This window comes from Durio zibethinus, chromosome 18, assembly GCF_047325235.1.
Source record: "Durio zibethinus cultivar Kanyao isolate XHJ-2024 chromosome 18, ASM4732523v1, whole genome shotgun sequence".
NCBI classification, from domain to species: Eukaryota; Viridiplantae; Streptophyta; class Magnoliopsida; order Malvales; family Malvaceae; genus Durio; species Durio zibethinus.
In genome coordinates this window covers 7,239,809-7,252,425 of record NC_143179.1, presented here as the reverse complement: position 1 = coordinate 7,252,425, position 12,617 = coordinate 7,239,809, and the positions used below count along the sequence as shown (strand labels likewise).

General features: G+C 29.1%; 2 protein-coding genes across 4 annotated transcripts; both read left to right on the top strand.

The window, feature by feature from the left end:
* Positions 1–4,534: 4,534 nt before the first annotated feature.
* On the top strand, positions 4,535–8,778 carry LOC111299133 (derlin-1-like). 2 transcript variants are annotated; one of them, XM_022894132.2, is made up of 7 exons: positions 4,535–4,687; positions 6,078–6,213; positions 6,689–6,762; positions 6,904–6,997; positions 7,338–7,466; positions 7,584–7,744; positions 8,284–8,778. In XM_022894132.2, exons 1-7 carry the CDS (start codon positions 4,671–4,673, stop codon positions 8,405–8,407), a joined length of 735 nt encoding a protein of 244 aa, XP_022749867.1. In that variant the 5' UTR covers positions 4,535–4,670; the 3' UTR covers positions 8,408–8,778. The 2 variants fall into 2 exon arrangements, with proteins under 2 accessions (XP_022749867.1, XP_022749868.1); XM_022894133.2 differs by lacking the exon at positions 7,338–7,466.
* Positions 8,779–10,197: 1,419 nt separating this feature from the next.
* Positions 10,198–11,628, top strand: LOC111300353 (profilin-4-like). 2 transcript variants are annotated; one of them, XM_089747179.1, is made up of 4 exons: positions 10,198–10,467; positions 10,670–10,807; positions 10,906–11,043; positions 11,127–11,628. In XM_089747179.1, exons 2-4 carry the CDS (start codon positions 10,679–10,681, stop codon positions 11,259–11,261), a joined length of 402 nt encoding a protein of 133 aa, XP_089603305.1. In that variant the 5' UTR covers positions 10,198–10,467; positions 10,670–10,678; the 3' UTR covers positions 11,262–11,628. The 2 variants fall into 2 exon arrangements, with proteins under 2 accessions (XP_089603305.1, XP_022751723.1); XM_022895988.2 differs by lacking the exon at positions 10,198–10,467 and having other exon boundaries at positions 10,479–10,807; positions 11,127–11,626.
* The last annotated feature ends 989 nt before the right edge of the window (positions 11,629–12,617 follow it).

The following is a 12,617-nucleotide window of genomic DNA, read 5'->3' as shown; positions in this document are numbered from 1 at the left end:
AGTAGGAGAAAGAAAAAGAATAATTTGTAGGAGTAATAGAAAAGAAACTTGATTTGTAATTTTTTTTTGTAATTTTTTATGAATTTATAATTGATATATTATTTGTATATAGATTATATATATTGTTAATAAATTAAATGATATTATTTTATTAATAAAAAATATTAATTTTAAAATAAATATATAAAAATTAATTTTTAAAAAAATTTTATTCATTAATAAAATGATATTATTTGATTTATTTTAATAATGAGATAACATTATTTAATTTATTGATAATAAATTAAATATAAATTTATTTTATAATAATTTATATTTTCTTTTATTTTTTAAACAGTATTGTATGCTGCCATATTTTCATTTTAAAATATATCCAATTTACATACAATGACATTGATGTGTGTATTTAAAAAAATATATTAACGTGTAATAAATTTCAAATTTTAATAGTAATTTCTTTATAATGTGTCTAATCATTCATTATTTTAATTATCTTTTTATTGTCTAATTTAAGGTTTTAATATTGCGTTTTAATTAAATTTTATTATTAAACTTTTACAAATTTAATCATAAAATAAATTTTGATCATATAGTCAAAGGAAGCCTTTATGACGTAAATATTTTTCAATGAAAACATTGATTATAAAGTTTTATGTTAAATTATCCAAATGCTTTCATAAAGAAATGGTGAGTTAAGCTCTTATAAAGTATTCTAATTTAAGAATAATTGTTATGCCATCAACATGACTTTTAAGTAAATGATAATAATAATGCGACTATTACTGTGATTTTATTTGGTTGATAAGTGATAAATTTAATTAGAAAATTAATCTCTTATGACAGCCTTTTAATTTAAATACAAAAACATTATATATGAATCTTTAATATAATTAAAAATGTTGGCGTTATTATGATTCATAGTAATAATATATGCAATTATTTCGAATAAAATAATTAAATAAGCAACTTGGTATAAAAAAGAATGTGTTATTTTTTTATTAAAAAGGACAAAAAAGAAATGAGATGAGAAATTGAAGAGAAAAGAGTTGCTTGTACCGGGACAAAATGTAGGGCCCAAAACAGCTGGGTTAAGGCTGTCACCACGTTGTCAAAACTGGTAGCCTAGCTGGAGTTTGATTGTGTGACAATTTTATCTTCCAATTCCGTTCCAAAGTTCCCTAAATTATAGAGTATGCGAATAGAATTTTTAATAAATTGATCGTGAATATATTTTATTTTTGTTTATTTATATTTATTTATTAAATTTATTAAATGATTTTAAATAATATTTTTATATTTATTTATTTAAAAAATTAAATATGAATATAAGTTTATTTATTTTATTTATGTTCATAAATAATTGAATTGATTTAAAATTTATTCGTTTATTGTTTGTTTATTATTTATTATTTATTTATAATAATATTAATAAAATTATTTTTTTATTTTTTATTTTAATCTTATTTTAAAATTAATATAGATTTGTTTGGATTTATTTATATTTATTTAGAGTTTATTTATTTAAATTTATTTGATTATAATTTATTTATTATTTATGAATATATTCGTTATATATGTTCGTAAACATATTTATTTAATATTTATGAATAAATTAATTTAATTTAATTAAAATAACATGGATCGAATGCAAATAATTTATTATTTAAATAAACAAACATTAAAGAATATCAATTTTTTTTAACAAATACTAATCAAATAAAAACATATTTAAAAATAATCAATAAATTATAAACATATATTTATTCGTTTATATTCAATTTTTTTACAATTTTACCTTAAATACAGGTATATATTTTATATAAAAATTATATATTATAATTTATATTAATATAAAATATATATTTAATTTTTATTAAAATTTTAACTTGAATTAGCTTTTTTTATTATTAAATATCAGCAAATTTTATATTATTGATGTGGCATTCGGTGGCTGATCTTGATTTTTTAAAATTTTAACTCAAAAAGACAAAGGGTATAAATAATCAGAATTTATATTTAATACGTAGTTAATAAATTCACTTTATTAATAAATTATTATTATTTAATATATTATAAATATATAAATTTTATATACTAAAAATATATCAAATATAAAGAAAGCGATGGCACGAATGCCACCTTCACTTTTACCCTTTTGTCCCCCACATTTCTGTACCCCAACTCTTTTTCTTTTGCTAATCCCAACATGATTGTTAGCATGTCAAAATTCTCATCACGACGCCTTTTATCTTTTGCTTCTTTTTCAAACCTTATTCTCCTAGTCTGAAAGCGACCCAACTACACCTTCCACAAGGTGGGGGGGGGGGGGGGGGGGGGGTTGGGGGCTCCTGTATTTATGGGGTGGCTGGAGCCTGGGAGGCAAGCGTGTAGGCGTTGCATCCTCCTTTGTTTTCTGAAACTCTATCACTCCATTATCGTTTTATCATTGCTACGCTACCAAAATCTTTCATGCATGGTCAGTCCATTCACTCTCTCATTATCCCACTTCATCCTCAGCGTCAACCGAGCTGCTCAAGCCCTACAGACCATAAAATAACAAGTTGAATTCTGTGCATCTCCAGAGGCATAGGCTTCGTCCCCAGTTGATCAAAAGAGGCGTAGATCCTGGGTTGAGGGGACAACTAGGGGAGGCACGTCAACTGTTCCAACAAGGCCAGGTCATGTGGGTGTCGTGCATGCGTGTCAAAGTGACGTGGCACGATAGAATTGGTTATGCCTTGGAGTTTGTGGAATATTGCTGGCATGATAAAGGGATATTACCTTCGGGCATTCTTAATTTTCATAATAACTTACGGAAAGGAAAGAGACTTAATGATGAATTATTTATGGCCCAGTTGCCCAGCTATGCTGTTGCTTTCACTGTTTTTTTTACCACTTATATCTTGCCCTTTTTACACAAAAAATACCACTAATTGATGGAAATTCTATATCAGTTCACTCTTCATGTTACCATCATTATGCACAAAGTATATTGTTCTTGATGATTTACTTTCAGTTTATCAAGGAATTTTGTCCATCTTATCAACTGTCAAATTATATAAAAAAATGACTTCTAGGAAGTTGATAAACCCCATCTTCTTTAACTTTAAGTACTGCAATGTTACCAAAAAGAATAACACTAACCCTACATTCACTCGTACAGATTTTAACTCCTCTGTCACACTTCCTTTTCAGCTATCCATTCCATTCTAAAATGAGAGCAAACGATTTCAATACAGATTTCAATATGTATATGTATGCATGGAGATATCAGACATTACATGTAACACAATGATTTTTAACGTTGCCAAGCTTCACATCAGGACAATACAATCACTTTGTATTTTTCCCCTTTTTTTCTTCCTTTTTCTGTCAACCAATTAGCTGGTTGGACCCAAAGGGAGATTGGAGAGAGAAAGAAAATCTCAAAAACCGAAAGTTGTTTAATATACTGGGCCTCTGCTCTGGCTCTCTCGCATTTATGTTTTGGACATTCTATTCGATCCATGCAAATTGAAAGCCATGGAGGCAAAGCAACGGCGGCATTAATATGATACTAGCTATAAAATAATCATGGATTGGCAGACAGGCAAGATGCCACTTGGGTGTATCTCAAAATCAGATTTGACAAACAGTGGCTAGAGGGAGGGTCCCTCTCCACCACCATCTCTATGTGGACCTTCCAAAGTCAGTTACACCAATAATCATGATCTTGGGTTGGCTCTGATTTCATTGCAAGGCAAACAAGAATCATTCTGCTTATTAAACAAAGATAAAAAATTATCTCTTAAGAACTGCCTAACCACGCGGTCCATGCCTGTTAATCATCACTTATCTGCTCTGCGATTGCGACTCGGAATGGATAAAAATGATTAATTAGTAGCATCCCATAGTATTAACAATTCCAAAACTCTTTTCTTTTTAGTTATTTTTTTTGGATCGAAGTTCGAACTTGAGACTCACAATTCAGAAATCAATTTTAATATTATTAAATTGATGGATAGTTTAAAAAGTATTTCAATTAAATAAATATTTTAGGATAACTGAATTCAGCTATGGTTACATTTTTAATACAAATATCAAGGTTTAAAGTTCGATATCTTTACTTGACATTGTTGAATTGTATTGTTCTTTGAGGAGGTTTAACTTTTGATCAAAGAAAACCGGAAAAAAAAGGGAGAGAGATGAGTGGTTTGGTTTTAGTACCATGAATGTAGCATGTAGGGCACACAGGAGAAGAAAATAGTGAAAAGAAAGCTGTTTATAGTAAGTGAAAAATCAACTGCCGGAATATCAAATCATAATTGCTTCAGTTACTTACTTAACGAGGTCAAGCTTTAATTGTTTCACCATACAGATAGAATGTCATTAATTCGATTATCTTTTCTTGATGATAATCAAAGACCGCGTCGCCACTGGGCCTCGTTTCCTAGGCTTCTAATCTGAAAACCAAGTTTCCAAGCTCAGTGTGAGTAGCCAGACCCAGGACCCAAGTTACATAACTTCGGCCCAATTTGTGACACACAAAAGTACAGGCGAACTTGGATACGACCGGTAGAACTTTCTGGGTCAAATTAGGAAAAACCCCGAACAACTTCTAAGTTCTAATTCTTCGGCTGTTTCTCGAAGCTGCTTTCTTTTCATTTTACAAGTTTTGTTTTGGGATTCCCATGTCTTCACCTTCTGAGTAAGTCCCGTTTATCTTCCTTTGATATTTTTTGGTTCCTTTTTTTTCTGAATTAATCGTTTGAAGTTGTTTCTTCTGGCCTTTCCACTGGATTTTGTTAGTTGTCATCTTGGTTCTATGGTTTTTTTTCTTTTTTTTTGGGTGATTTTGTAGTTTTTATGTGGTTGAACTCATATGTTGTGGTTAGAGTATAGCAACCTAGGATTTGGAGTCATAGGATGAGTGTAAAGTACAACCTATCAAACACAGATCTTGCTTAAAGATGCAATAGAATCTCATATTACAATATGTAATAGTTTGTGGATGTGTTTGGTGCACAAAATTATAATAGGATAGGATAAGCTGATATTATGAATAGGATTAGATTAAATAATATCGACTTATCTTGTATTTGATATGTGCGAGAATTAAGGTAGGATAATTTATTTGTTGGTCAAAATTATCCTTTCTCAAAATTTATACAAATTTTTAAGGGTATAATAAGATATGTAAGTTCAATCCCATGGATTAAAAATAATCCTGTCCACTTGGGAGGATTAAATCATCTTATACCAAAAGGATGATTAATCCTCCTTGCAATCCTATCACTTTCTTTAGTTACAAATAAAACATAATATAGGATGATTATCATACTATTTTATCCATCATCCTATACACCAAACATGACCTTTGTTTATTCCACAGCATGAAAGAGTAAGGGATTCCATTTGTGGAATTGTCCTTTTGGTCCGAACAGATGGGTACAAGATTGCTCTTTAGAAAATATTGGAAATTTTCGTCTGGTTATCTTGTTATTTGTCTGTTTTACTAAATGTTGATTCAAATCTGCTATGGCTGATCTTTTCAAAACGAAGTTTGCAGAGGGTTGAAGCCCTCCTATGTCATTCCAATTGTGTTTCAAAGCAGCTTGTCATGCAGCTAATGCTGACCATTAGCATAACGATCCATTTATAAAGAAAATGAAAACTGTGCATATTGAAATAAGATAGTCTCTTATGGCGTAGGATCTCTTAGATGCACAATCTCATGATAAAGCATTATTACTTTGCTATGTTAAAGTTTGAGTGCTCCACCATTAAAGAGCTTTTTCAACCTGATGGCGACGGTCTTAATGTTTTCAATTGCCATGCTTTTTCAACTTGACAGTAGCAGCTGCATAAGTTAGTGAGCTATAGTACTTTTGATTGTGGCAGAATAACTTTAGGCTACTTGTTTTTCTGTTTTGTGTGGCAATATTGTCTCTGATGAGTTGGGATAGTCTGCATATTTCAAATGTTCTGTTTTATTATTATTGTTAGTATTCCTTTTTAATTATCTATTTCTTTTTTCTTAGTTTCTTCTTTATTTGCTTGCTTTTCCTTTTTTGACTAGTTTGTTCACTTTGTTTCAGATTTTATAACTCTCTTCCACCTATAAGCAAGGCTTATGGGACTGCATGCTTATTGGCCACTACAGCATTTCAGTTAGGACTATATGATGTTTTTCACATTGCGTTGATATATAAATACGTATTCAAGTATTTTCAGGTATGAATTTTATATAAGCTTGACTGTGAAGAACAGATGTATAGTTTCTAAATCCCAATAGTTTTCAAAAAGTGTTTGATTACAAGTTTTCTCTGATGGAAGATGATTTTGCACAACCTGGATTATGGAATGGTGTTCCTATGTTTATTGCATGTATTCTGCAGTCTATTGGTGATTGTATTATTGTTATTATCCAAGGAACAAAAGGAAAAAAGAAGAAGAAAAATAAAAGGCTATTATGGTTCCCTGAAAATTGTTGTTTATAAATTAAAATGGATTTTATTGTTTATTTCAGGCTTCTATGTATGAAATTGCATTTTTGTAATGTCCAGGATAAAAAGTTGTAACAGGATAGATCTTTTTAAAGTTTGATTCTCCATTTGAATTGTGAAATCTCATTTTATTCATAAATATTTATGTAAGTACTTTTTAGTTAATCAGGAGAATTCTCTTATAACTTAACATATGACTGTAGGTGTGGAGGCTAATCACAAACTTCTTTTTCCTTGGAAAATTTTCTATCAATTTTGGGATACGCCTTTTAATGATGTGAGTATCACTTTCTGAAAGCTTAAATCATTTCCGAATTCTATTATAGTGTGAGAAGGGTATGGTCCTTTGGTAACTGCAACTGGCACTTAAAGCCTTTAAGCACTAATTTTTTTGTCCCAATCTTTTATTATTGTACAGAGCAAGATATGGAGTTCAACTAGAGAAGGGACCATTTGAGAGGCGGACGGCTGATTTCTTGTGGATGATGATATTTTGTGCGTTGTCATTATTGGTGAGACCATGATCCTTCTTATTCAGCTTTGTAATTTACTGGTTCAAATTGATTGTTTCCAGTGGAGATGAGTGGCAAATCATATTATGGTTGGGAAGGCATGAATTGCACTAATAACTAAGAGCAAAATTGAAATACCTTCTCTGTCCTTGTATCTTTGCTAATCACTTTTTAAAGCATGTGGTGCAGATAGTGTCTGGTTTAGCACTTTAGCTAATGATCACCTCTCCATGTAAATACTGATGTACAAAATATGCTCACTGTTGAATGTGTATCCTACCATCAGTTCTTTTTTCTTTTATTATTTTTTCCTTTCCATTATTTCCTGTTGTGGTTTTAGGTTTTGTCAGCAATCCCAATATTCCAAACCGCTTTCTTAGGGATATCTCTTGTTTTCATGCTTCTTTATGTCTGGAGTAGAGAGTTTCCAAATGCTCAAATCAACATATATGGCCTTGTGACACTTAAGGTAAGTTTAATTGTAACTTTGGCACATATTAATCGGGATCATATAATGTTTATGTAACTTTTCTGGGGCTGAGACTTTTATGTTCCTACACATAATATTTCCATTTATTTGCTTCAGGCATTCTATCTACCTTGGGCAATGCTGGCTTTGGATGTTATTTTTGGTTCACCTCTCATCCCAGATCTGCTAGGAATCATTGCTGGACATCTATATTACTTCTTGACAGTGTTGCATCCTCTTGCAACGGGAAAGGTCATCCTGAAGACGCCTATGTGGGTGTATCCTTGCATTGTTTGATTACTTGAGGTGAAGAGTATGGTTAGCATTTTACTGTTTCTTTTTTGTGTTTCCCTAGATTGCAACATGATTTTTCAACTCCTAGTATGTCATTTTTCAGTTATTTTATTATTGATAGATATATCTCATAAGAATGCGTGCATTGAATTATTAGTCTTTGACCTTTTTGTATATCATTTTCATCCGTGATCTTAAAAAGCTCAATTTTTTTTTATCTGAATCTTTTGAATTTATTCTGAATCGTCCATCTGTCAATGTACCATTAGAATTTGGATTGAAATGAACTAAATTTGTAATGTGCGGATATACATGTGGTAAATTTGGTCCAAATTTTAAGGGTATGTTGATGGCTTGATGAATTTGAAACAAATTCAAACTGTCCTGGATGAAAATGGAAGTTTTCAACCAGTGTTCAAAGACTAATGATGACATATACTCCATAAGAACAACAATTTCTTTTGTTTTTACCTTTTTTAATGGTTTGTTGGCGGTATTTTCCTTGACTGCTACTGTTGCATAGACACAAACTAGTTGCAAGGTGGAGAATAGGAGCTCCAGCCCAGCCAAGCAGTCGAGCTGTTGCACAGCCTGATAATTCAACAGGTGTGGCTTTCAGGGGAAGATCATATCGACTGAATGGATGATTGCTATACTTTCTGATATCACCTGAAATACGCCATTGAGATTTACCTGTGATCATCTCAAGTCTCCACCATCAACAACCTTGCCATTTGTTTTGTTATCTCTCTTTAAGATGATGCCACTAACAAAGAAGCAAAGTGCTTAATTACAACCCATAACAATGGAATTTTCCAAATTGGTCCTGCGTATTCATGTCATTTTCTTGGGCCAATTGACTTGTGGAAAGAGGAAGTATCTTGAACACAATTAAGACCCCATTTATTTTATGAGAATTAAAGACTCCATTTGCATATTATTACTTCTGTTATTTTTTGTCAAACCAGACTGTAATATGAAAAAATATATATATAGATATTGAGATTTAAATTTTAAATTTATTATGTATTATCTCGATGAATATATAAATTAATTAAGTTAAATATTAAATTTATTTTTGTTATTATCTAATATATATATATATATATGTATATATTATATGATAATATACATAAATAAATTTATCACATAGGTATTTATGTTGATAATTCTCTCAAATGAAACATAGTATAGTTTTTAAAGAGAATAAAATAGTTTCTTTTAATTACAATGATAGTTTTTTAAAAGGATAAGATAGTTTTTTTAAATAACAAATTAAATAATTTTAAATTTATTTAAATATTAAAAGTATTCAAATTATAATTGAAAATAAAATTAATTTAGGTATATATATATATTCTAAAATTAAAAATATGAAATATAGATTTTATTTTTTTAATAAATAATTTTAGTTATTTATCAAATAATCTTATTTAAAAAAAATTATTTAATTATCAAAATCTTTCAAAAATTACAAAGATTAAGTTTATTAAATCTTTCAATAATCTTTTTTATTTTGATTTAAAAAATTATTTTTAAAAAAATTTACTTAAGACATTAAAATTCAAGCAATTTTATGTAAGATTTTTAAAATTCAAAAAATTTTTATCTTAAATCTTTAAATAATAAGATTATCAAAATGATTGTATCAATTTGAACTCTAATTATCAAATTTATATTTCAAATAAATGTAAAAAATTTAATATTATTTTTATCACTTATTATATTTATTTTAAAATTTTAAAATTATCTATTTAATTCTAATTGTCACTAAAGAATTCTTCTACAAATTTAATATCACAAATGTAATGTGTTATACATTAATTTTTTTATTTTTTAGTAACTTTTTTTAAGGTATATTCTATTATTATTGTAATTTATTTTTTATAAAATTTTGAAGATATACTTTATTAGTATTACAGTTTCATTCTTATAAAAAATATTTTTTTTTCAATTTATTTTTTCTTTTTTCACATATTTTCTAACACTTGTTATATTTTGCATAATAATTTAATAAAGATTTAGTATGTTAATATTTCTTTTATTATTTAATTTATCATTTAATAATATATATTTTTATTTAAAAAAAAGATATAATTTATTTTTATTTGATATAATTTTACAAGTATATAAATATTATTGTAAATAAAAATATTCAAAGGACAGACATAATTTTTTTTTACTATTTTTAAAAAGTTTATTTTTTAATGACAAGTTAATATATATAAATTATATATATATTATGAGTTTTAAAGGTTTGAATATAATTTTGAAAGGAAATTAATTTGTATATATATATATATTCATATAAAATAAATAATATTATTTCGTGCATCATACGGATTATAATATAATTTTAAATATATAAATAAATTAATAACTTAAAATAAAAAAAATTATAAATGTTAGTACTTAAATTTCAATAATATTTTTTAAATGTTTGCGCATGAAACTTGTGTCCATTTATTCTTTGCATTTGTCCTTTTATCTCTTCAAATTTTGCGATAAAAAAGAACTAAATAGTTAAAAAGAAAACAATTAAAATGGTAACCATAAACGCAAAAATAGAAGAAAAGAATGTGGGCAATAAGACACGTGAAAAGAGAGAGAAAAAGGAAAAGGAAAAGAAAGAAAGAAAGGCGGTTAGGAGGGGAAGGAGGGAGGGTCATGTGGCAATGGATGCTGAAATAAAGGCGGAAATGAACAGGTGCGATACAGACGGCTCAGAAACCATCAAATCAACTTTTTCAAAGCCTTCCCTGCCTTATTCCTCGCTCCCTTATTTATCGTACCTTCACCATTAACAAACTTGAATCTCCCCATCCCCCCATACCATTTCACGCAACACACCCACAACAAAAAAACCCAGCATTTCTTAGTAACCAAACCCAACTTCTGTACTCATCCAGGAAGAAAAAATGTCGTGGCAAACTTACGTAGATGAGCACTTGATGTGTGACATCGAAGGCCAAGGCCAGCACCTTACAGCCGCTGCTATCATTGGCCATGATGGCAGTGTCTGGGCTCAGAGCTCTAACTTCCCCCAGGTCATATATCATATAATGTTATCCTTTTTATCTGATCTGAATTTTAATCGTCATTTGGTTATAAGATGTCCGATTTAATTCCATTGTTTTGTTTGCAGTTCAAGGCTAATGAGATCAGTGACATCATGAAAGATTTTGATGAACCAGGCCACCTTGCCCCTACAGGCTTACACCTTGCTGGCACAAAGTACATGGTCATCCAGGGTGAGCCTGGTGCTGTCATTCGTGGAAAAAAGGTGATGCTTTATATTAATAAACACATATCGTTACAAAAGAAGTACTATTATGGCTTGAAAACTATGTATATTTGATGTGGCAGGGATCTGGAGGAATCACTATTAAGAAAACTGGACAAGCTCTTGTCTTTGGCATCTATGAAGAACCAGTGACTCCAGGACAATGCAACATGGTTGTTGAGAGGTTGGGTGATTATCTTGCTGATCAGGGCCTGTAAACCAAGCTTCAAAATCCATGCCTTTTTTCTTTTTTCAAGTTTTTGGTTCCAACTTCCAAGTTTTGCATCTTCTCCCATTGAAAAATATGGTTGTTAAGATGGTTTGATTGGCATTTGGTTGGTTGACTTGCATCCTTCACCATATATGCTTTTTTCTTTTTAATTATTCTGTGTAATCCCCATCAATGGTTGCCGTATCAATCTTTTGTTGGGCACTGTTTGATGCCATTATTTGTTTTTTCTTTTCCATGTTTTGAATTTTGCTCATAAAGAACGTTTGAATATGCCCTTTGTCTTTGTGAATGAGAGAATCAGATTTCAGATTCCTTGATTGCAACTTCTTTTCCTCATCAGTGCAATTTCTTTTCTGTGATCTTAATTTTTCTTCTTCTACGTTCTGGTTTCTGAGGATTATGTGAAAGCAGTTAACCTCCTCCACGGCATATCATCAATGAGAACGATATTTCTCTAGAAATGGAATATTATTTCCACAATGTAATAGGCTGTTAAATTTTTAATTTTCAATTAAAGTTCAAATTCTGATAATTCATGTGAAAAAAAAAAAAAGAAACCCGAAAATAGCAATAGCATGGAGGACCTTATTCTTGTGGCATTAATTGCTATGCTTATAAAACATTACAAGTTTCTTCCATTCGGCTGCACGGCCTAGCTGATTTTCAGTAGCACATTCCTCCATCAGTAATGAAAACTGTTTCTCCCAAAGGACCAGCCAGCCTATGCCTAAGGCCTCTCGTTGGCTCAAATGCCTTCAATAATCTATCTTACTTTATTAGTACATCTAATAATTTTAAATATAATAAAATAATATAACATAAAAATGATATAAATATAAAATATAAAAATAACATGATTTAAAATTTTAATAAAAATTATAAATAAATTTAACAAAAATCAAAAAAATATTTTTAATATTTTTGTATCGACACGAACTCTAACATGTAATTTTTGTATAAAACATATTACGAATATATAAATTTGTAATATTTTATACAATATAAATATATGAATTGCTAAATCTATTTACAAACAACAGTGTATTTATCGTTGGTTTCAATTAGTGGTCAAAGTTCTTGATTTATAAAAAATCATTTTTTAAAAATTTTAAAAATAATAATTTGAAGATTAATCAAATTATGATCAAAATGATGGCTGATTTGCAAAATAAATTTTAGTACTACTATAACAAAATCGAAATCAACTTTGTATGCATGCTAGCTATTCACATGTAAATAGTATAATAATATGATAAAAAATTATAAAAAAAGGGTTAGTCCCACCTGTCGTACATAAAATATAAATGGTTCATTTGCATAGCAATTTTTTTTTTTTAAATTT